Source organism: Salvelinus alpinus, chromosome 36 (assembly GCF_045679555.1).
Source record: "Salvelinus alpinus chromosome 36, SLU_Salpinus.1, whole genome shotgun sequence".
In the NCBI taxonomy this organism is placed as follows: Eukaryota; Metazoa; Chordata; class Actinopteri; order Salmoniformes; family Salmonidae; genus Salvelinus; species Salvelinus alpinus.
The window spans coordinates 9,692,334-9,714,911 of record NC_092121.1 but is presented as its reverse complement, the minus strand read 5'-3'; the positions used below and the strand labels follow the sequence as shown (position 1 = coordinate 9,714,911).

At 41.2% G+C, this 22,578-nt stretch overlaps 1 protein-coding gene across 8 annotated transcripts in view; it reads left to right on the top strand.

Annotated features, from left to right (window-relative positions):
- LOC139564754 (axin-1-like) overlaps nt 1-22,578 on the top strand; it is a 42,760-nt gene that overhangs the window by 5,639 nt on the left and 14,543 nt on the right. For 3 of the 8 annotated variants that reach the window (XM_071384540.1, XM_071384538.1, XM_071384539.1), the window contains exons 2-4: nt 3,879-4,073; nt 13,908-14,882; nt 22,006-22,152. In XM_071384540.1, the coding sequence (XP_071240641.1) occupies nt 13,987-14,882; nt 22,006-22,152 (1,043 nt within the window). In that variant the 5' untranslated portion in view covers nt 3,879-4,073; nt 13,908-13,986. Of the gene's footprint in view, nt 1-3,878; nt 4,074-10,573; nt 10,748-13,907; nt 14,883-22,005; nt 22,153-22,578 lie in introns of those variants that run through there. The other 5 variants (XM_071384543.1, XM_071384545.1, XM_071384541.1 and 2 more) reach the window with 4 other exon arrangements.

The following is a 22,578-nucleotide window of genomic DNA, read 5'->3' as shown; positions in this document are numbered from 1 at the left end:
AGAGGAAGACAAATTAAAGCATAGCTGAAACCAAGATATATTCCTCTGTATTGCATCACTTTGTATTGTTTCACGTGCACAGAAGAATCATCAACATTTGAGACATAATTGAACAAAGGCATTCAAAAGGAAATCCTTCTTATGTACAGTATATGTCCCTGTTTTAGGAGCCAACTACCACCATGATGTAATGATGTCAGGTTAATGTGTAACGTAGAGGGTATGATAGGGTTGGGATTACCACTCTGATGTCCTGACCTCCTTACTTATGCTATGCTCTAGCTCTGCTACATGCAATGATAGGATATTTGACCATTTAACTGTTTGTTGATCTTAAAGTGATTATATTACAAGCACCAAAAGGCTACATTTTTCCAATTATACTTATGAGAATAATGTGTAATATTGTTATGTGAAGTTATGTGAATACTTATAAAGGAAGTGACATCATTAGTTATAAGTGGAGATAGTTGGATGGCATGGTGTCAATAAGAAAGAGAGAGCAAGTGCTTGGTTAATGAATGTGTTTTATTTGGTTAGATAATAATACACTGCAGTGGATGACATCATTGTACACTATGGGATCTATTTTGACAAACTAACCTCTAACATAAGCGCACTCAAGTTGTGGGTGTGTCAGAAATATTTTGGATATTTTGACAGCGGGAATTATGAGCGCAAGTTGTAGGTGTTATGAGGGCTTGACCACTCACTGGCCAATGAAAAACTGCTCCGAAGCTTTTTGTGGTTGATTTAAATAGTGTATTTACGGTGTTTGGTGTTCTGTTGTCATAAACTCCGGCGGGAGAAAATGGATGTTCGTCCTATCCGTGAAAGATAGGGCTACTAGTTTATTAAATAACATAGAGTATAAATAACATACAGTAGTAACCCTATAATAGTCCTAGTTATAACACATTTTTATGTATCCACATTTTCATATGACTTTTAAAAAAGATAATATCCTTCAATATGGGAATGTTGCATTAACATTTCGGTAGCCTATAGCCCAAATTGCATTGCATATCCGAACAATAGACATTGCCTACCAAATGTTATAATAAGATTAGCCTACCTTCGCAGTGATATGGCCTGTATGGTGGCTTTGCCATGTGAAGAATTTTACAGGTAAACAAACAAACAAACAGTCAAATATTAGTCTCCATATAGGCAGAGGGGTGGGTTGCCTCCCAAAATGTATCCACCTAGGGTCGGAATTACCAGACTATGCAAATATTAATACAATAACGGATTCAGCAACACGGACAACAATCAGAATTCCTGCGATTTGACATCAGCAGAGGGCAGTGGAAGATTCATTTTTCAACAAAATGATAAACGAGAAACAAGCAGACTTTTTGACAACTTGATGTTTCTAAATAGGTTTCCTACACATAACTACTTGATGTTTCTAAATAGGCTTCCTACACATAACAACTTGATGTTTCTAAATAGGCTTCCTACACATCACTACTTGATGTTTCTAAATAGGCTTCCTACACATAACTACTTGATGTTTCTAAATAGGCTTCCTACACATAACTACTTGATGTTTCTAAATAGGCTTCCTACACATCACTACTTGATGTTTCTAAATAGGCTTCCTACACATAACTACTTGATGTTTCTAAATAGGCTTCCTACACAAAACTACTTGATGTTTCTAAATAGGCTTCCTACACATCACTACTTGATGTTTCTAAATAGGCTTCCTACACATAACTACTTGATGTTTCTAAATAGGCTTCCTACACATAACTACTTGATGTTTCTAAATAGGCTTCCTACACATAACTACTTGATGTTTCTAAATAGGCTTCCTACACATCACTACTTGATGTTTCTAAATAGGCTTACTGACATCTTTCATTCAATGGGCATCGCACGTGTCTAAAGTTTTTTACAGGAGCTGGACATAAATATTATCCAAAAACTGCTCGCAAAAGTGATTTTTTAATATAACATTGGTGATATGCTATTCTATTGATTAGGATACCGGGTGCCTCCGCAGGCTAATTCCATGCCATAGACAACAGCCATACTGCCGAGACCAGCTTTTAGTCTGTCTTTAATACCCCCACAGAGCTGCCTGAAATTGGCACTTTAGCGTACGTTTTTACGGACACACCTCAAATATTTCCACCCCTCCCTCCTCAGCGCAAGCGAGCTGATATAAGACAGGTAAATTACCGACCCTGGCGCAATCGTTTGAAAAGATCAGAGTGCCTGCTTTGGAATTGCAAAAATATTGTGCATTTGAGAATTGTGCTGGGTTAACGGCAGCCCAAAATAGAGCCCTACACCTTTAAGAGGCTGTCATCGTGACATGTGCTGTGTCACGTACCATTCTGTTCTTTAGCTGGGTTTATGGTCAGGGATGCCCTTGAAAGCTAGTTAATACCACTTGAGACAGATAGACTGTGACATGGTGTCATGATTTTAAAGGTCAAGGAGAGACCGTTAAACTCCCTAAGTATATGGTAATGGTGGTACGTAAAAATCTCTTGCCACCCCAAACTTGATGTGCACCCCATCTTTATTTTTGTTACTGCACTGTGCTTTCCCTTGCATATCAACTGTATATTCCAACCAAACCTTGTAAGGCAGATGACAAGATTTGCCATACCTGCAAAGCAAATGTGATTTCGTATAACACAATGGTTTGTTGGACCTTCACTGTACCTTTGCTGCTGAGAAATTGGCATTGGTCAGAAAAGTTAGACTGATGCCGGTTATACTTGTGATTACAAACTCAGTGGAGTTTTCCTTATTCAAACTTGTTCTGAGGGCAGTTCTGCCTTGAGGGCAGGACAGAAGACAGCCCTTACTGTCAATAACACACCCACCCCTCACTAGCTTGTCAGCTGCCTTGTAGAGGGGGCAGGTACTAGCAGCCTGCACCTGTCATGTCATTTGTCAATCAGTCCCAAGGCCAATCAACAGGTAGCTGATTGGCATCTACAGCTGCCAGTCGCAATCCCTACACATCATAGTAGAGGAAAACTGCCAAACACAGCTGTCAAATGATTCTAATAGTTCGCTCTATGGGGGGAACATGATGTCCATACGTTATGTGCAGACATCGATATAATGTCAAATGAACGTGGCCACAAGCCAAATAAAATTCATGCAAGGGTTAACGATTATTTGAAGGCAGCTTCAATGGCTTTATGTAATACTTTATGCAAGACTGACCATAATTGCAAAGGTAGTTCCTCAATCTGTGTAAATCGTATCCATTCGCTTGGCATTACGCCCAAACTTCTCAGTTTTTTCTCTTGCTGGTGAGCTGGTGTTGAGCTGAATTGGTATTCCCTGGAATCCCGGAGGCCTGGGGTTTGTTCGCCGTGGGGGGCCCAGCGATCAAATCCAGGGCCCAGGAAGGCCAGGGAGAGGGCTGTATGTTGTGCAGCTGCTGATGGCATCTGATGGGAGATCTGCTCTGCCGTTTCCATTCAATTGGGGAACACTGCTACAGACTTGTGTTATTATTCACCAGGTTATGGTAATGTTGAAATAGCCCCTTATCTGGATGACAGTGCTACATAGCTGAGAAATATTGAAATAAACACAGTCTTGAGTTAAAAAGGGGTAAGGGGCTTCTGCACAGCAGTACGTCTCCTTCAAGGTGCTGTTTCTGGCAGGTTTTAGATATTATTTTGAGATGCTGGTTTATTCTATAAATAATGGCATAAATTAATTTGATGTTTATGCATTTCTTCAATTTCTATTTGAGTGAGGTGTCAAAACGTTGAAAAATAAAAGCACAAGTAAAATTTTCATTGGCATTTCACATCCTCAGAGCATTGTTGTCAAATTGAAAATATTTTATATTTGGTGATAATGCAACCAAATGTTTTCTTGTTCCTCTGTTTCAGAACCGAATGGATAAAAAATACATCCTGGTATGGCAAGATTCTCCATGGGCAGGCACCTTCATTTTGCTAGTATTGAGAGAGATGTCTTTACTGGCACCTGATTTATCCAATGAGATTGCAATGGGAGCCTCAGCAAATGGGTGTCAAATTGGAGGAGAGGAATCCATCAAACAATGGAGTAACGTTTTACTAAAGGTAAGGCATGTTGCTTTACATAATTAAGAAATATGTTCTTATTTTATTTCAGAACTTGTGGCATTTTTCAATATCGAGCCTATTCATTATGTTATGTCTTCAGTCACATGGGCCTGCAGCCTAAGACTTGAGCTCTTATTTATAATGAGACACAGATGTCAGGCAGATACAGTATGTCTGTGAGCAGTGCTGCATGTCCTCCTCTCTTCATCATCATCATATAGAATAGCCCATGGTTAGGTGTGGTCTTTCAAATGGTTTTCTTCACCCAGAGATTAGAGCATCCTTTTACTAGCACACCACTCTGCTGCTGTTTCTGTATCTCTTCTGAACATATTTCTTGGAAATGTTATACACACCGCACACTGCTTGCTGTGCAGTCATATGTAGACACTCCAGATAATAAATGCTTATACCACGGCAATGTTTGATTACTCGTTTCTGATTGGCTTGAAGGGCATTCTAGAGTGTGCATTATTTCCCTTTGGCGCACGGTAGAATTTTGAAAACAAAAGTGAATTGAAAACATTAATGGCATTGTTGAATTTGATTTTCATAATAGAAAGCTAGGATTGATGGTTTGGTTAGCTAAACTAGGAATAGTGTTTGGTTACCATCTAGTAAACTTGCTAGCTACTTCAGTGGATGTTAAACACATTTCTAGCAGCAAAATAACACGTCTCGCGGCAAATGTGTTAAATTACAGCCATGGTATAAAAGGGACAATCAACTCATTGCTCGATGCGTTCTCTGGAAAATAATGCAAGGTCAGTTCCACTCCGCCAGTGTGTCGTTCATTAGTTTCCATAGAATGCATAGCCTCTTATCCCTTACATAATGAATACATGTACATGTGTCATAGAGGAGGTGTGATTAGTGCAGGGGCACTGCACTCCAAGTCACTCTATGTTGACAGACAATTCCTCTAGTCAGCCATGCTGTGTCATTTGAGACCTCTGGCATGCTGTGTGCCCTTATGGCTACAACGGTTGAATAATAGTGCACTTGAATGCAACTGCAAGGGCTTCGTCAGGAAATTTTCACAGAGGCAATTCTCTATAGGAGGAGAGAGAAAGTTCAGACTTAAAGAAATGTATGTCACTGTAGTTTACAACTTGTCCTCATTGTTTATGGCTGATTCCAGCATGATGGAAATTACATTTGCATGAAAAATCAACAACTTTAATGTCTCACAGAAGGGACAAACAAAATATAAATGAAATGTTTCATGCGTGTGTCTACAGTACCCCTTAGGGTGAGCGTACATCCCCTAAAAGTGGACTTCTAAATATTGGCATGTTGGAGAAATAAAGATAAGAAGTGTTATGGATGTTAAATTAAATGGACACACTTTTTGGGGAGACTGATGCTGCACATCCCGAGTGGCACAGTGGTTTAAGGCACTGCATCGCAGTGCTAGCTGTGCCACTACAGATCCTGGCTCGATCCCAGGCTGTGTCGCAGCCGGCTGCGACTAGGAGACCCATGAGGTGGCGCACAATTGGCCCAGCATTGTCCGGGTTAGGCCGGCCGGGTTGTCCTTGTCCCATCGCACTCTAGTGACTCCTGTGGCGGGCCGGGCCCAATGCACGCTGACACTGTCGCCAGCTGTACGGTGTGGCTGGCTTCCGGGTTAAGCGAGCATTGTGTCAAGAAGCAGTGCGGCTTGGCGGGGTTGTGTTTCGGAGGACGCCCGGCTCTCGACCTTCGCCTCTCCCGAGTCCGTATGGGAGTTGCAGCGATGGGACAAGACTGTAACTACCAACTGGATATCACAAAAAAGGGGTAAAAAATATAACAAAAATAATAATAAAAAAACAAACATATCTACAGGCTCCCTGAATAGAATACAAGGCCAGGCACCACCTTTTAAAAAAACCTTTAAACATATACAGCTTCCTCCAGTGTTAGTTGTGAAGATGAGATGTTAATGAAGCAATACAGACCCGTTGACTGTAGACACAAATATAAGATGTTTTTGTATAAAAAAAAACTGAAATATTGTAACAAAATATGCACATGAAACAATATTCATGTGCTTATATTGCCGATCCACTTTTTTCCATTTGAAAAAGACAAACAAATTGTTGATACACTCTTCTCACCTTTCTATCTAAAAAAAAACAGCACTGCATTGTGTGAGAAATCAGAATATATTTTCCAAGAGAATCTTATCTAGAACACATCATTTTCAAGATATCAACAATTACTTCAGGGCAAGTCTGAAGAATACTTCTCAGAACAAGCACACAAAATGTGGTGAATTCACAAGCTTCTGAAGCTAAGATATGATACATCAATATCCATCACATCCACAACCGTTATGGATGTTAAGGATATCATTGCGCTGAAAAAAGATACTCATAATGAAATGTAAGAAACCAATTATAGACCATATGAAACCTTGTTGAAAGTTGGCTTTACAGAGAAAGTTTCAAGATGATCCAATGTATGGTGCATATTTTACAACAAAAAATCCTGGATGGATGTTACATTGCCTGTCCCAGTCACCCCACTATCTTTATAAGATAGTAGAACATAAAATAAAACTTTGGTCTGTATTGCTTCATTAACATCTTCATAACTAACACTGGAGGACAGCTGTTGGTGGAAATATAAGCTCTGTGAGCCCTTTCTGAAAAGCCTTTTTTGAGACTTGGCAGCCTACTCTTTAATGGTCCAAATTCAGGCAATTTCCTACATAAACTGGTCAAATGAAGCTTGAACTCCAACGTATAGAATAATTATCAACGTGGTTTCATTTGGAAACGACTAACTTTATTTGTACATGCTCAGGTTGACCTTCCCACAGAATCACCCGTATCTTATTTGTATTGCACAGTGGTGTACTTTGAAGCACACCATTGTGGCATAAAATCTGCACTTCAAAAGAATATAACAAGAATTGAACCTTCATACAACTTATTTCTCAGAGAGCCTTTCGTATTTGTCCACCTTACTTTAAAAAACAATACAAAATGAATTGACCTGATAAGAAGAGTCAAAGAAAAAAAGGATGAGGTCACTGAATTCTCAGAAGAAGATGGCTCCAAGCCAATCATATAAAGTAGATCAGTTACAGTACATGACACACACCTTACTGTTGTTACATTTTTTGCCATTGGAGGTGAAAGAGTTTATGAACAAGAAAAGATAACTTGAGAAATACCAGCAAATAGCTTGAGCAAGGTCAAAGTACATTTGTATTTTGCAAGTGCACACAAAAATTCAGCCCGATGAGAAGTTATTTTGAAACTTTTTTTTTCTTCAAAATAATTATTTTTGGTTGACAAAATCATTAATTGAATAAAAATGACAGTTGAAGTCGGAAGTTTACATAAACTTAGGTTGGAGTCATTAAAACTCGTTTTTCAACCACTCCACAAATTTCTTGTTAACAAACTATAGTTTTGGCAAGTCGGTTAGGACATCTACTTTGTGCATGACACAAGTAATTTTTCCAACCATTGTTTACAGACAGATTATTTCACTTATAATTCACTGTATCACAATTCCAGTGGGTCAGAAGTTTACATACCCTAAGTTGACTGTGCCTTTAAACAGCTTGGAAAATTCCAAAGATAAAATAAAGTGATGATCCTAACTGACCTAAGACAGGGAATTTTTACTAGAGTTAAATGTCAGGAACTGTGAAAAACTGAGTTTAAATGTATTTGGCTAAGGTGTATGTAAACTTCCGACTTCACCTGTACACCTTAGCCAAACACATTTAAACACAGTTTTTCACAATTCCTGACATTCAATCCTGGTAACAATTCCCTGTCTTAGGTCAGTTAGGATCACCACTTTATTTGAAGAATGTGAAATGTCAGAATAATAGTGGAGAATGATTTATTTCAGCTTTTATTTCTCTCATCACATTCCCAGTGGGTCAGAAGTTTACATACACTCATTTAGTATTTGGTAGCATTGCCTTCAGATTGTTTAACTTGGGTCAAACGTTTCGGGTAGCCTTCCACAAGCGTTGCACAATAGGTTTGGTGCATTTTGGCCCATTCCTCCTGACAGAGCTTGTGTAACTGAGTCAGGTTTGTAGGCCTCCTTGCTCGCACACACTTGTTCAGTTCTGCCCATACATTTTCTATAAGATTGAGGTCAGGGCTTTGTGATGGCCACTCCAATACCTTGACTGTGTTGTCCTTAAGCCATTTTGCCACAACTTTGGAAGTATGCTTGGGGTCATTGTCCATTTGGAAGACCCATTTGTGACCAAGCTTTAACTTCCTGACTGATGTCTTGAGATGTTGCTTCAATATATCCACATACTTTTCCTACCTCATGATGCCATCTATTTTGTGATGTGCACCAGCCCCTCCTGCAGCAAAGCACCCCCACAACATGATGCTTCCACCCCCGTGCTTCACAGTTTGGATGGTGTTCTTTGACTTGCAAGCCTCCCCCTTTTTCCTCCAAACATAACGATGGTCATTATGGCCAAACAGTTCTATTTTTATTTAATCAGACCAGAGGACATTTTTTACAAAAAGTACGATCTTTGTCCCCATGTGCAGTTGCAAACTGTAGTCTGGCTTTTTGATGGCGGTTTTGGAGCAGTGGCTTCTTCCTTGCTGAGCGGCCTTTCAGGTTATATCGATATAGGACTCGTTTTACTGTGGATATAGATACTTTTGTACATGTTTCCTCCAGCATCTTCACAAGGTCCTTTGCTGTTGTTCTGGGATTGATTTGCACTTTTCAAACCAAAGTACGTTCATCTCTAGGAGACAGAACGCGTCTCCTTCCTGAGCGGTATGACGGCTGCGTGGTCCCATGGTGTTTATTCTTGCGTACTATTGTTTGTACAGATGAGCGTAGAACCTTCAGGCGTTTTGTAATTGCTCCCAAGGATGAGCCAGACTTGTGGAGGTCTACAATTTTTTTTTCTGAGGTCTTGGCTGATTTCTTTTGATTTTCGGGACCACTTTTGGCTCCTGAGTGATACTTTCAGAACTACTGGCTAAAAAGTCTACAAAAGTACACAGATAATCTCTATAATAAAATGTTTCTTGAAGCACATACAGTCATATCTAACCTCAACCAGGTTACAACAACACTGGGTGTAACTAAGTATACCTCAAGATGTTGTTTACTCTGATCCTTTTACACAACACCAGGACCTCCAATTCTTGAAGGGCTGCACATATGCCAGATTTGTGTTGGCTCATTCAGTTGCAGTGCAGGTGTAAAATCCCCCCTAAAATATAATGTAGTTGACAAATATGTACAGTCAGTCTCTGTACTTTTTGAATGATCTAATCTAATCAAACCATCAAGACCAGTAATGGCTTTCTGCATTCCAATGGCCTTTGATCTCAGTACAGTAAAGCCTTGAGATTACAGACCTGATTGTTTGCAGGAATGTGCAGCTAGTTTGCAGGTCTAGATCAACACACAATGTGTGATACACAGTCAAAACACACATTGCCCTTGCAAATATACATTCCAGTAAAAATAAATGTTAATTCTTACTCCCTTGTGTATTTCTTAAAGGGGGCAAAAGATTCGAATAGCAAGTTGAAAGGCACCTGCATGAACTTTTGTCGAAGCATTTCTCTCCTTTGGTCAGGTGGAGGAATACAATCACAGGCATACCTTTGATCTTTATCTCTTTACAAGCTGTGAGAAGGGAGCTAGAAGAGTTAAAGAGTACCATCATACCACCCTGCATTTCTCTTTGGTAAACTCCGACAGAGCTGATAGAATTAAATGATAAGATACAATAATTCATTGGCTGTTGTAATGTAGTGGACATATGGTGATAATAGACCTCTCTCTGGCTCTCTTCTTGTGTGACATTCAAGGTAGATAAGCTGCACTCCACATTCATATTCCCTGTGTGTTGATATTGATGTTTCACGGACATTTTCAAAGTGAACTAACTACAGTACAGTGGCAGCAGGCAAACACAATAACTCCATTCTTCATTATTCTGGTGCCAGCCTTATACATAAAAGAACAGGGGGAAAGGACAACCACATTAAATTATTACTTGCCTTTTTGAATCTATATTCTCAAAACAGTTCCTTGGCAACAGTTCTTGTGAAAATATTGTAAATAGCATTCCTAAAGAGACAGGTGGTCTACTGTCTCTTATTGCCACATCATCTGCTTTTACATGCGGCATTGTTCCTCTCCTTACAAATGTTGTGTTTATCTCTGTAAGAATATCGCTTATAATTTTTTCCCCTGACATGAGCGTTTTCATTTGACCCTTTCTGCCAAAGGATTTCCAAATAACGGTATAGATGTAACGTTATCATTCTAGGCTTTTGATTTGTTTAGATGGTTTGATCAGGTTGTCTTTATTATCATCTATACATGTGATAAATTATATTGTCGTCTGGGTAGAGAAAGCCTAGCTACACTATAGAATATTTGAAGAGAATGCACATCATCCCTCTCCCTCCAGTTCAGCCCCCCCCCCCCCCATTTCTTCTACACGCGGCAGTATGTATTTTGAACGCTCGTGGCGCTGTACATCTTCTGAACCACCACACAGACAGGAGTGAGAGACAGCCATGGAGAGGTGGAGAACGGACTGTTTTCTTTGTTATTTTTAAACTCTTCCCATTCGCATCTATGACACGATTCACAGCGAGCTGTACAAGCAAAGATTCCCGATGCACTCGAAAACGGCAAGTAGGTTTTCACAGGTGAAGTACAGAGTACTTTTTTTTCAGCTCATGGTTTGGGATTGCGGTAGCCAGAGATGATATGTGCCATCGCTTTGCTCTGTGTGTGTGTGTGTGTGTGTGTGCGCGCGCGCTAGTCAATTCCGAGATCGAGTGTTCTATCTCTGCTGCGTCTTTTATCGATTCTGAAAAATGGTGGGGTGTTGGTCGTGAACAACTCTAAACATTCATTACCTAAGATACTTCCATTTTAGTAGGCAAATAGTGTTGCAAAGTTGTGTACTAGTCGGTCGGCTGCGGAAGGGCCTGGCTGTGTGTACGGAGTTTGTTTCTGCCTCCCCTCCCCCATCCGTTTCTGCTGCTGTGCTGCTCATACTCAGAGGCCAAGACATGAATGCAATGAATGTGGGGATCACTTCAAAGCATTAGGGATGGTAGGGAATGGGTGTAGTAATACAGTTATAGTAGCGACAGATTACGCTCTTTGGAAATGTACGTGCATATTACGAAACTGAAGACCGCAACACAGTATTTGTGAATGTGCGCATGATAATACTTGCACGATCTACGTGTTCACAGTTGGAATCATATCACAGCCTGTTCTTGATAATGTGATCTTGCTATTTTGGTAAATGTGCTACTACGTAGGCTACATTGTGGTTTAATAGAATTCCAGCATCAATATTGTTACTTTTTTTTGTTCCAGTATAACGTCAGCTTCCTACATGTTTGTTACGTTGTTGCTGGAATGCTATGTTGCTAAGTTAATTGATTCCAACAGTGTTGTTTTGGTATTGTACACAGTGAAAGTTGAGAATGAAAAACGAATCCCACAATGAATTCACACCTAAGCTTTTCCCCCTGAATTTTAAATTGAGCCGTTTAATTAAAGCAGTAAAGAGGGGAACTTAGATTTAGGGTTTGATATTGACATGACCAATTGCATATAATGTTGATGATTGTACAAATCATTCTGAGCAGTTGGCTGAACTAATGCCTAGTGGTCAACGCAGGTGTCATTAGTTACCGTCCACACCTACTGTGTCAATAAAGATCAAATTCTTATTTACAATGAGACCTCTCAGGTAGCAGGCGCAACACAGTAACACACAAATAGGTTAAACAATATCATAGATACAACAGTCAAAAGTACACACAATGCCCAGTCAGCAAAATATTGAGTAATGTGCAGCATTTAATTAAGAGGCAGTGGGAAAACACATGCAGTTATCAGTTAAAATCTCAGACAGTTTGTTTTTAAAAGTACCAGTTGGCTCACAATAGCATAGTTTTAGTGTTTTTTTTAAAAGCATGGTCCAGTCTCTAGCAGCAGGTAATTGAAAAGCATTTTCAACCAAGATACTGAGTGTCTTGGGGATTGCCAGGTTTATGAAATTGCTGGATCTCGGGTTGTTGTTGGTGGTGTGGAGTCTTAGTGGCGAGCTGAGCTAAAGGGAGGTCTTGCCGGGGAGGGATTTGTATATGAATGTGAGCCAGTGGGTTTTATGTCATACGTGTAGGGATGGCCAGTTAATGAATGACTATAAGTCACAGTGATGGGTTTGGAATGGGGCACTAGTGACAACTTATGGCAGTGTGGTAAAGTACATCCAGTTTATTGAGGGTGGATTTGGGGCCATATTGTAGATGGCATCACCATAATCCAGGATGGGAGTATTGTCATTTGGACCATGGTGTGTTTAGCACTGTGTGTGAGTTAAGCTTTGTTCTGGTAGAGAAAGCCTATTCTGGACTTGACCTTTGCTTGAAGATTATTGATGTGCGTGTGGAATGATAGTGCCAGATACCCAGGTATTTATCTGAGCTGACATTCTAGGTCAGTTGGTGTCTAGATAGATGAGGACATTCTAAAGATATTGAGATCCTTGAAATGTAACATTTTAAAGAGAAGTACTACTCCCGCTACTAGAATTGAGCGTATCACATCTTTGTGTAGATTCATCATCTCCGTCAACGTGAAAAGGAGAGATTTAAGGATAGTTAGTGTTTCATTGCACTGTGATGTGTAAAAGACCCTGTCTGTCCACTCCATAGTTCCCGGACAGCCACAGGGGAGGGCCACTTCCTCCAGGTCTCAGCAGGGACTGAAAATATTTGACTCAAAGTCGTCCTCTGATATGATCAGTCGGAGTGCCTGCCTGGCTACATTCACCACACACAGCGGCCATGGTCACAGTCATGGCAGATTGGGCTCTGCCTGCACCCCACAGTTCCTCGTTTAACCTCCAGAATCCTCTGCCCTTGTCGCGCTATTTCATGCTCAGGGTCGGCTCCTGTAGTACACTGCTTAGATTTGTGTCTGTCATCAGTGGCCTCAAGTGGCGTTTTTGTTCTCTGTATCCTTTACATGACACATGTCAAACATGCAAGTTTATTTTCAATAGTGAAGAGGGGCCGATGTGCACATCTGTCTCTACTTACAGGGGGGAAAACAAAATAAGAACCTGACAGTATTAAAGAATGGAAGGAAGAGAAACCCTACTACTCGGTGTCCATGACCCTTTTCCGTTCAGTTATTTTCAGCCAACCATTCCAAGTCAGAAATACATTCAATAGGATTGTGATGAAGCACTTAGGCTATATCTGAAATAGTGTTCTTTATTTTCGCTACCTCTGTATTTTATAGAATAGATTTCATTCACACTAACATATAGCCTAGCCGCAGTTCAGAAACCCAACAATAAAAATATGTTCTGGAATCTTCTGATGTTAAGGTATTGCTGTAGGGAGTCATTAATGGAACGCGCTAATCTGTGTGAACATATGACACACAGATCACTTTTTTTTCGTGAGCATCGATTTCTTCAATGCCCTTTGCTTTAGGGGATATTGAATTTTATTTCTTAGTAGTCAAAATATTTTTTCAACCTTTTAAATGGGTGCTATCGATGTGAGCAATGAAATAATTTATGGCATCTCTGTTTTGGCAGGATTTCTTTTTGAAATATTAGACTTGTGTGAATTCTAAGCGTAGACATAGATATGCAGCCTGCTTTTATTTTCTCAGTATTGAATGGATTTCCAATTTGTCTCAAACGTTTGTTCTTTTTTACTAAGTTGTCAAAATGAGATAATAAACGTCTGAGTCATTGCCTGTGAATATGTTTAAACGTGTGTTTTAAGTTTCCACTCATTGTATATTTTTGTATTTTTCTTACAGGAGAAATTCTTTCACCGTGGCATAAGTAGAGGGGTGGATCTGATAGTTCTGCACTGTGGGCTGTACTGGGACGGGGTGTATGGACGCTGTGAACATGAGCGTGGGCGACAAGTTGGGGGGTTACCTGGTGGATCTGGGGGGCAGCTTCACTGAGGATGCCCCCAGACCCCCGGTCCCTGGGGAGGAAGGAGAGCTGGTGTCCAGCGATGGACGGCCCTACAGCCACGGCTTCTATTCCTTCAAGAGCGAGAGCCTCAAGAACGAGGCCGCCACGCCCAGGCGACCTGACCTGGACCTGGGCTATGAGCCGGAGGGCAGCGCCTCCCCCACGCCGCCCTACCTTAAGTGGGCAGAGTCCCTGCACTCCCTCCTGGACGACCAGGATGGTATCCACCTCTTCAGGACGTTCCTCAAGCAGGAGGAATGTGCCGACATGTTGGACTTCTGGTTCGCCTGCACTGGCTTCCGGAAGCTCGAGGCCAACGAGGGCCAGGGCGAGGAGAAGAAGCTGAAACTGGCGAAAGCCATTTATAAAAAGTACATCCTGGACAACAATGGAATAGTCTCGAGACAGATCAAACCGGCCACCAAGAGCTTCATCAAGGACTGTGTGATGAGGCTGCACATTGACCCGGCCATGTTTGACCAGGCTCAGACTGAGATTCAGACTATGATGGAGGAGAACACCTACCCGCTGTTCCTCAAGTCAGATATCTATTTGGAATACACCAGGACTGGGGGGGAGAGCCCTAAGCTCTACAGCGACCAGAGCTCTGTCTCTGGGGGTGGGAAGGTTTTACCAGGGTATTTGCCCACGCTGAACGAGGACGAGGAGTGGAGATGTGACCACGAGTTGGAGGAGCAGCAGGAGAGTGATCCCACTCCCAGCAACCGGCTCACACAGAAGCTGCTTCAGGAGACAGCTTCCCAACGCGTCACCAGCACCAAGAGATTCCAGGACAGTCACGAGTACAGGTAAATCCTCTCCCGACATCCTCTCTCTCTCTCTCTCCAGTCTCTATATCTATCTAGCTTCTCTGTGCAAGTGCTGAATTAGAAATAAACTTGTCCTCCCCCCTCTGTGCGAGTGCTGCCTGAAGTTGGAGATGAAAAGTGCCTCTGAGTTTAGCACAGCGGACAGCTTAAGATGAGAGGAATGCAGTGTAGGCAGAGGCCTTTAAGTACCTGTGATGGCGAGGCAGTGGCAGGGGTCGAAGGGAGAGCATTTGCCGGTTGTTAGAAGGTGGAGGCAGACGCTCTTTGTGTTCCCCACGCAGGTGTCCCGTGAATGGCAGGCTTTTCTAGTGGAAGAAAGGTTCTCTCAGAGAAAAGCTCAACATGATTTCTCTTTTGACTGTGGAAAATGGAGAAGTCTGGTTTAACTGCAGCCGAAAGTCAAAGGAACTATTCCCTGTCTAAGGAAATGAACCTGGCACATGAAAAAGGAATCACTCCCCATATTTCTCTTCTGGATGACTAAAATAGGATTGTAAAAGTACAGTCTTGTTTGTCTGTCTTCCATTCTTTAATCAATAGTAATATGATGCTTATGTTATATTTGACAGAAGCCTTTGTGTCACAGCCTTGTGTCATTTCATTTGCGCAGAATGGGATTGTGCGATGTGACTGACTACTTAAAACTCTAATCCTCGTCCTGTTGGAACAGAAACAGCGCATCTGGGCTTTTTAGCCCACTATGCAAAGGATTAGGCCCACAAATGTTCCTGCCAAAGTCTGTGAATTAAATATCAATATTTTTTTTAAAGACATTCACACATCTCTGATTTTGTTCCATATTTGTCACTAAGCAAAGCTGCTATCACCAGTTGTGAGAAGAATATGCGGAGGGATTTTGCGGATTTATTTAGCCTTGCTCTGAAATATGTAAGAACACAGCATTTTTACTTTTCAGATGTGCTTAAGGATACTGTATTCACTGTTGGCATTGTCTGGTGCAGAGATCGAAGATTGCATAATTCTATCCCTAGAAGTTGACCCACTTTTCTATCAAGAGTCTTAGACAAACCTTGACATATGCAGAAGATGCAGTAGCACTCTGTGCAGAGAATGTGTTGAAGAGTTGTGCTTGCAGGGCTGAAGGACTTGAAATCCGTCTTCAATTAGCCTGACTAAAAAAGTAACGTTTCCAAGTCTTTGTTTTAGTTTAGGACTAGTGTTGTGATTTTGGAAATAGGTCTCAGAAATAGCACTTTGTTTAGACTATTGTCCTATGCTAAGGACTATTGTTTTGTCTGACTTTAGTCTATTTGGATGCTCCGAACAGTGTTTTTAGTATAGTTATAGTGTATAGGCCTATATGTTGCCTTTTCTCATTTCCAGCTGGCCTATAAATGTGACAAAATGAAAGACTAGGATATTTTAAAACCACAAACACTCCCCACTCCACCCTACTTCTGATTGTGTATTCTATGGCCTCTGGATATGATTTGCTTTAATTAGTGAGAGCAGTGCATTTTTTAGGTTGTTTTCAAATTACTATTTCATTAGGTCTAGTATTTGGCGGAAATTACAACAAGATTACCCTCCATTTTTAAATAGCCTTTTAGCATCACCCTTCGGGTTTTTGTGCAACTAAATTTTGCACCAGTCAGATGTCTCTTAATGTGTGAAGACCAGAATCCAGGGAATTAAAAGGGAGCAGCTCTGTAGTGAAGATGAATATGGAGAAAAACATTTTGTTTTTTCACAGTTGTGTAGTAATGCACAAAAAATGTTGCGGGATGTTTGTACGTTGTTCTCAGACAAGCAGGTGATAGCCTCAGCGAGTCACTGTTCTTGTAGAGACAAAGCTCTCTGAATATGTGTGCGTGCTATGATGAGCATGAATACACATTTTATATGAAACTGTTCATTCTGAAAGACTCATTTCAATCTGTCGGTCTTATTCAATTCACCCCTGTCTCATTTTCCACCAGGAACATTTCTCCTGGTGCCCCTCCTCTCTCCAGGTCTCCCTCGGAAAGTAGTTTAGATGGTTTACCTCAATGAAAATTTCTGGTTTGAACAGGTTAGATATATAGCCTCCATTTTTATATAACCCTATCATCTTCAGAGTAATTGTAGAGAGAATGTAATGAGTAACTAACCTGCTAGCAGGTCTGATTCCTTCACCTATAGTCAGAAGTTTACATATAGCTTAGCTAAATACATTTAAACTCAGTTTTTCACAATTCCTGACATTTAATCCTAGTAAAAAATCCTTGTCTTACGTTAGTTAGGATCACCACTTTATTTTAAGAATGTGAAATGTCAGAATAATAGTAGAGTGATTTATTTCAGCTTTTATTTCTTTAATCACATTCCCAGTGGGTCAGAAGTTTACATACACTCAATTAGGATTTGGTAGCATTGCCTTTTAAATGTTTTAACTTGGGTCAAACGTTTCGGGTAGTCTTCCACAAGCTTCCCACAATAAGTTTCCTCCTGACAGAGCTGGTCAGGTTTAGCACTGAGCACTGAGTCAGGTTTGTAGGCCTCCTTGCTCGCACACACTTTTTCAGTTCTACCTACAAATGTTCTATAGGACTGAGGTCAGGGCTTTGTGATGGCCACTCCAATACCTTGACTTTGTTGTCCTTAAGCCATTTTGCCACAACTTTGGAAGTATGCTTGGGGTCATTGCCCATTTGGAAGACCCATTTGCGACCAAGCTTTAACTTCCTGACTGATGTCTTGAGATGTTGCTTCAATATATCCACATAATTTTCCTGATGCCATCTATTTTGTGAAGTGCACCAGTCCCTCTTGCAGCAAAGCACCCCCACAACATGATGCTTCCACCCCCGTGCTTCACGGTTGGGATGGTGTTCTTCGGCTTGCAAGCCACCCCCTTTTCCCTCCAAGCATGACAATGGTCATTATGGCCAAACAGTTCTATTTTTTCTGTGGATATAGATACTTTTATACCTGTTTCCTCCAGCTTCTTCACAAGGTACTTTGCTGTTGTTCTGGGATTGATTTGCACTTTTCGCACCAAAGTACGTTCATCTCTAGGAGACAGAACGCGTCTCCTTCCTGAGCGGTATGACGGCTGCGTGGTCCCATGGTTTATACTTGTGTACTATTGTTTGTACAGATGAGCATGGTACCTTCAGGCGTTTGGAAATTGCTCCCAAGGATGAACCAGACTTGTGGAGGTCTACAATTTTTTTCTGATTTCTTTTGAGTTTCTTATGATGTCAAGCAAGGAAGCACTGAGTTTGAAGGATTGCCTTGAAATACATCCACAGGTACACCTCCTATTTACTCAAATAATGTCAATTAGCCTATCAGAAGGTTCTAAAGCCATGACATCATTTTCTGGAAATGTCCAAGCTGTTTAAAGGTACAGTCAACTTAGTGTATGTAAACTTCTGACACACTGGAATTGTGATCCAATGAATTATAAGTGAAATAATCTGTAAACAATTGTTGGAAAAATTACTTGTCATGCTCAAAGTAGATGTCCTAACCGACTTGCCAAAACCTATAGTTTGTGAACAAGACATTTGTGGAGTGGTTGAAAAACGAGTTTTAATGACTCCAACCTAAGTGTATGTAAACTTCCGACTTCAACTGTATGTTGCTGTGTATGAGCAGGGCTTTGATAAACCAATCGGTGGTAATCCAGGGGTGGCTGCACTCCAATGTAAAGGGGAGTGACAAAGGACCAGTAATTATTCTCTAGGCCCAAAGAAATGCCCAAGTCATTGGAACAACAAAAGGCCCTACATCTAATGATTTGGCATTGAGCTTCGATCACTGTGCATCAGGAGGACAAGTTCCTTGAGTTTTTCAGGACAAGGGTATTCAAAGATATGGATGATGTTTTGATGGGCTTTCTGAGAGGTATTTCCTCATGTTCATCAAAAGCCGCCTGGCCTACTCGTCGGTCGTAAGAAACGTGATGAAATGTCATCCATTTACAGCTGTGCACCCACACTGTCATAGCTAAACAGCAGAAAAAATCAACCATGATGAAACCAGTGTTGGTTCGAAAGCATATCTCATCTCCGGCTCCATCTCTTTGCTCTCTCTCTCTCTGTGATTCTGTGAACATTGACATCATGGCTGCTGCTTCAATCATTAGAAGATTCTAGATCATGGGCTTGAGTGCTGCCTGGGAATAATCATCAGAGGCTGCAGTAATCCGAGAGCTGCTTCCATCCCTTTCCTCCTCTCAGGCTGAACCAGGCTGGGTTTAGAGGCTCATAAACAGATGCCTCAATACCAGTCAGTAGGATGGATGGCCATGATTCAGGTTCTGGTAGGGGGCTGCCATTTTCCACGTGGTGCCCTGAAGAGAGAACGCAGCCAGGTTGTAGAATTGGAAGCCCTGGCTTCTAGGAGGCAGCAGGGGAAGCAGGCTTCCAGGTCAAGGGGAAACCCTGGTAGAAAGGAGGCTTCCTGCTTGGCGCTCGCTCCCCTGCCGTGCACACTCCTTAAAACACTGTGGCCTCCTGCAGCTGCCCCTTTCAGTTGCATTTCCTCTCGTAACACTCCTTCCTTTAAATGAATCCCACTCATTTGAAACCTTGGCCATAGAAGGTGGTCGTTATCCACAACCACGTTGCACCTCAGCCACAAAATGTACACTTCTATGCATTGACGGCTCGTATTGGTTGGACTTGTTTTTGTTTGATAAATGTAGCATGAGGGATGCCGTCATGGTGTGGGTTTTGTTCCTCAAAGCAGTTTTAGAGCATCCGGAGCAAATAAGTGTTCTCCTCAGAGCCTCTGTTTTGAGAAGTGTATCGATTTTTACTACTCAACTTTTTTTTATTGTTTTTTTGTTGTTGTCATTTTTGACTTCAATGGAAACTCACTTTTATTGCAAAATTGCTGACTATTCCAAATGAAGTACTTATCTGAGCTCTTTCCCTTGTTTTCTTAGTTGTTCACGTTATGACATTTCATGTTTTTGTTAGATTTGGCTTGTAAGCTAAAAGCAAATGGTCATGCATGTTCGCCATGGGTAATTCAGTAGACTTCCCTTGAAGGACAGATGATGTAATGGCTTACTGATGACAGTGCTTATGGACTGAAAATACAAAAAGGCCATCATTTAATGACTAGAGTGCTTTAGTATTCAACTGTAATCTCTTTTCCAGTGATAAAAGCTGATAGGACTTATGGTTGATGGACAGGACAGGGCTCTCTGTTCAGAAAGCATGACTGTACACCTGTTCTTTACGAAGACTAGACCTGTGTTTATGTCCATGTTATGTTGAATAGGAAGTGAGGTATATTTCTGTGTGGGGGTTTTTCTCGGGGGAAATTTGCCTTCGGGATTGTCGAGGAATAGTCTCTTACTTTTATAGTTGGACACCACCTTGATATGATCCTGTCTGAATGTGACGGCAGTACCACTAGCCTCGGTCCTGTCATTTATAGCCAATAACCACGTTTCCATCCATACATTTTGTGTGAGTAAAGTCATACAGTATAAAAAACAAAATAAATAACAGCTGTGATGGAAACAGGAAGTTCCAGTACAATGTTATAAACGCTGACGGATAAGTTGTTCGTTTGACATGGTGGGACCTTTTTGTTTCGGTAAAATGTTATTATGCGAGAAATGGTGGTGGAAATGCCTTTATGCGCAAATATGTAATAGCCATCATATCGAATTAAACTTGGAGTCACTTGATGACATGGTGTGTGGTCCTCCCACTATGACTCAGGAAACCATGCACTTTATTAGGCTACAGATGAAATAAGTTATGGTGAACTTCACAGGGCGGTGAAAGTGCACGGTGATCTTGATGCTCCTTTCCAATAAATGTTGAGGGTCTTATTCTGGTGACATGATGATCGATGCTTGACTGCCGTTTGACAAAAGAAAATAATATTCTCTGTGATATCATCATGTAGACTAACCTTCCGCAGAGCCTACCCGATCTGTGTCCGTGAGCTGTTGGCTAAAGCACACGTACCAAAACCAGACCAGTCACATTTTGCTATTTAACACCAAAAACAATTGTGGCAAAACTGTCGGTAGAGTTGAAATGTGATGGAAACACGTTAAACATTCACATTTTATTCGGTAAGCCGAGAAAGGACATTTTTGTGTGCACCACGTCATCATGCACTGATTCTTATCCGCGACAATTCAGTTTGGTGGAAACACCACTGGTGGGAAAATGCGCATGTTTACTTTGTGGATTGAGGAATATTCGCATGGAAATCTAGTTTATATCGTCATTTTATTCGATAGATAGGCAGTCTAGTTATGACACAATAAATGATATCTTCTGTCACGACTGACATTGCTTTTCATAGAGAACCAATTGTAATTTGTCGTTTCTAGACATATTAGAATCTCATCCCTTTACTTACATAATGTAGAACTAAAAGACATTCTTCAACCACTCTCCATTCTTCTCTTAATCCAAACTGATTTACCACTTCGTAATAGATCTTATTTTTCTTTCTTTGGCTAGAGTATGGGCTGACTGATAACCAGTCAGAAGTAGCCTGGGTTTGGTTTGGTCTCTGGTAAGACTGAGAGCTTCAGAGTTCCCAGGGAGGGAGCACGCACTGAACACTTTAGGGATCTTCTTCAGTTTAATGATGAAGAGAACAGAGGCCTACCCAGATCTATAATTCACGTGAAGGGAGAAGTTTGAGGAGTGTGTTGAGGGAGTTTGAGTCAATGATGGAGGCTGTGGTGATGCGATGCCTCCAATCAGAATTAAATCAGCATCTCTACTCTACCTACCCTTAGAAACCCTCTGAAGGATATTCATTATGACAATGTGGGTGGTTTTGTGTGAAAGGCATGTATTACTACAGAGATACTACAGTAGTCTTATTTGGAAATGTTTCTTTGTTTTATATCTAAATGACATTTACATTGTCACTCAGTTCTTATCGGCTCTTATCCAGAATAACTAACAACGTCCTTCTCTTTTAATGCTATGATAATACAGTGCAATAATCTTTGTAAAATGTACTTACGTGTGTCTCATGTGAACCTGAATCTATTGTTTAATGGTGCTAATACACTCTGACATCATTGATTGTGTTATATCACGTGCTATGTATTGTTAATGACTTTGCCTTAATGCTATCTCTCTGAACGTTGTGTTTCTTCTAGACGTGTGCCGTGGCGGGAGCCTGTCAACCCGTACTACGTCAACACGGGCTACGCCATGGCCCCTGCCACCAGCGCCAACGACAGCGAGCAGCAGAGCATGTCCAGTGCCAGCGACGTCGACACACTCTCCCTGACAGACAGCAGTGTGTACGTATTCGCACAGCCTCCGCATCACCTCCCACTCACACACACAATCGGTCAAACTGTAATAGTACATACCACAAGTAAGGGCAGAATGTCTTGAGAATGAAGGTTAACTTCCCTGTTCCTTGCTATTCAGCACGAGGACCGTCACAAACAATTTCATGACATGTGTGGGTGTAGAAAACAATAGTGAGAGCGTGTTATTTTCAATTTCACCCATGCCCAGTATATCTGAGCTCTACCTGGGTCGTATTCATTAGGGCACACAGTAGCAAAACGTTTTGCCACAGAAAACAGAAACAAGTTTCTCATTGAACAAGTTCAGGTAGTCCCTCTTTTTGAGAATGTTTTCTTCCGTTTGGTGCCGAATGAATAGGGCCCTAGTCTGACTGTAGCGCCTCCTGCTGCACGCAGACTGGTGCCATGGTG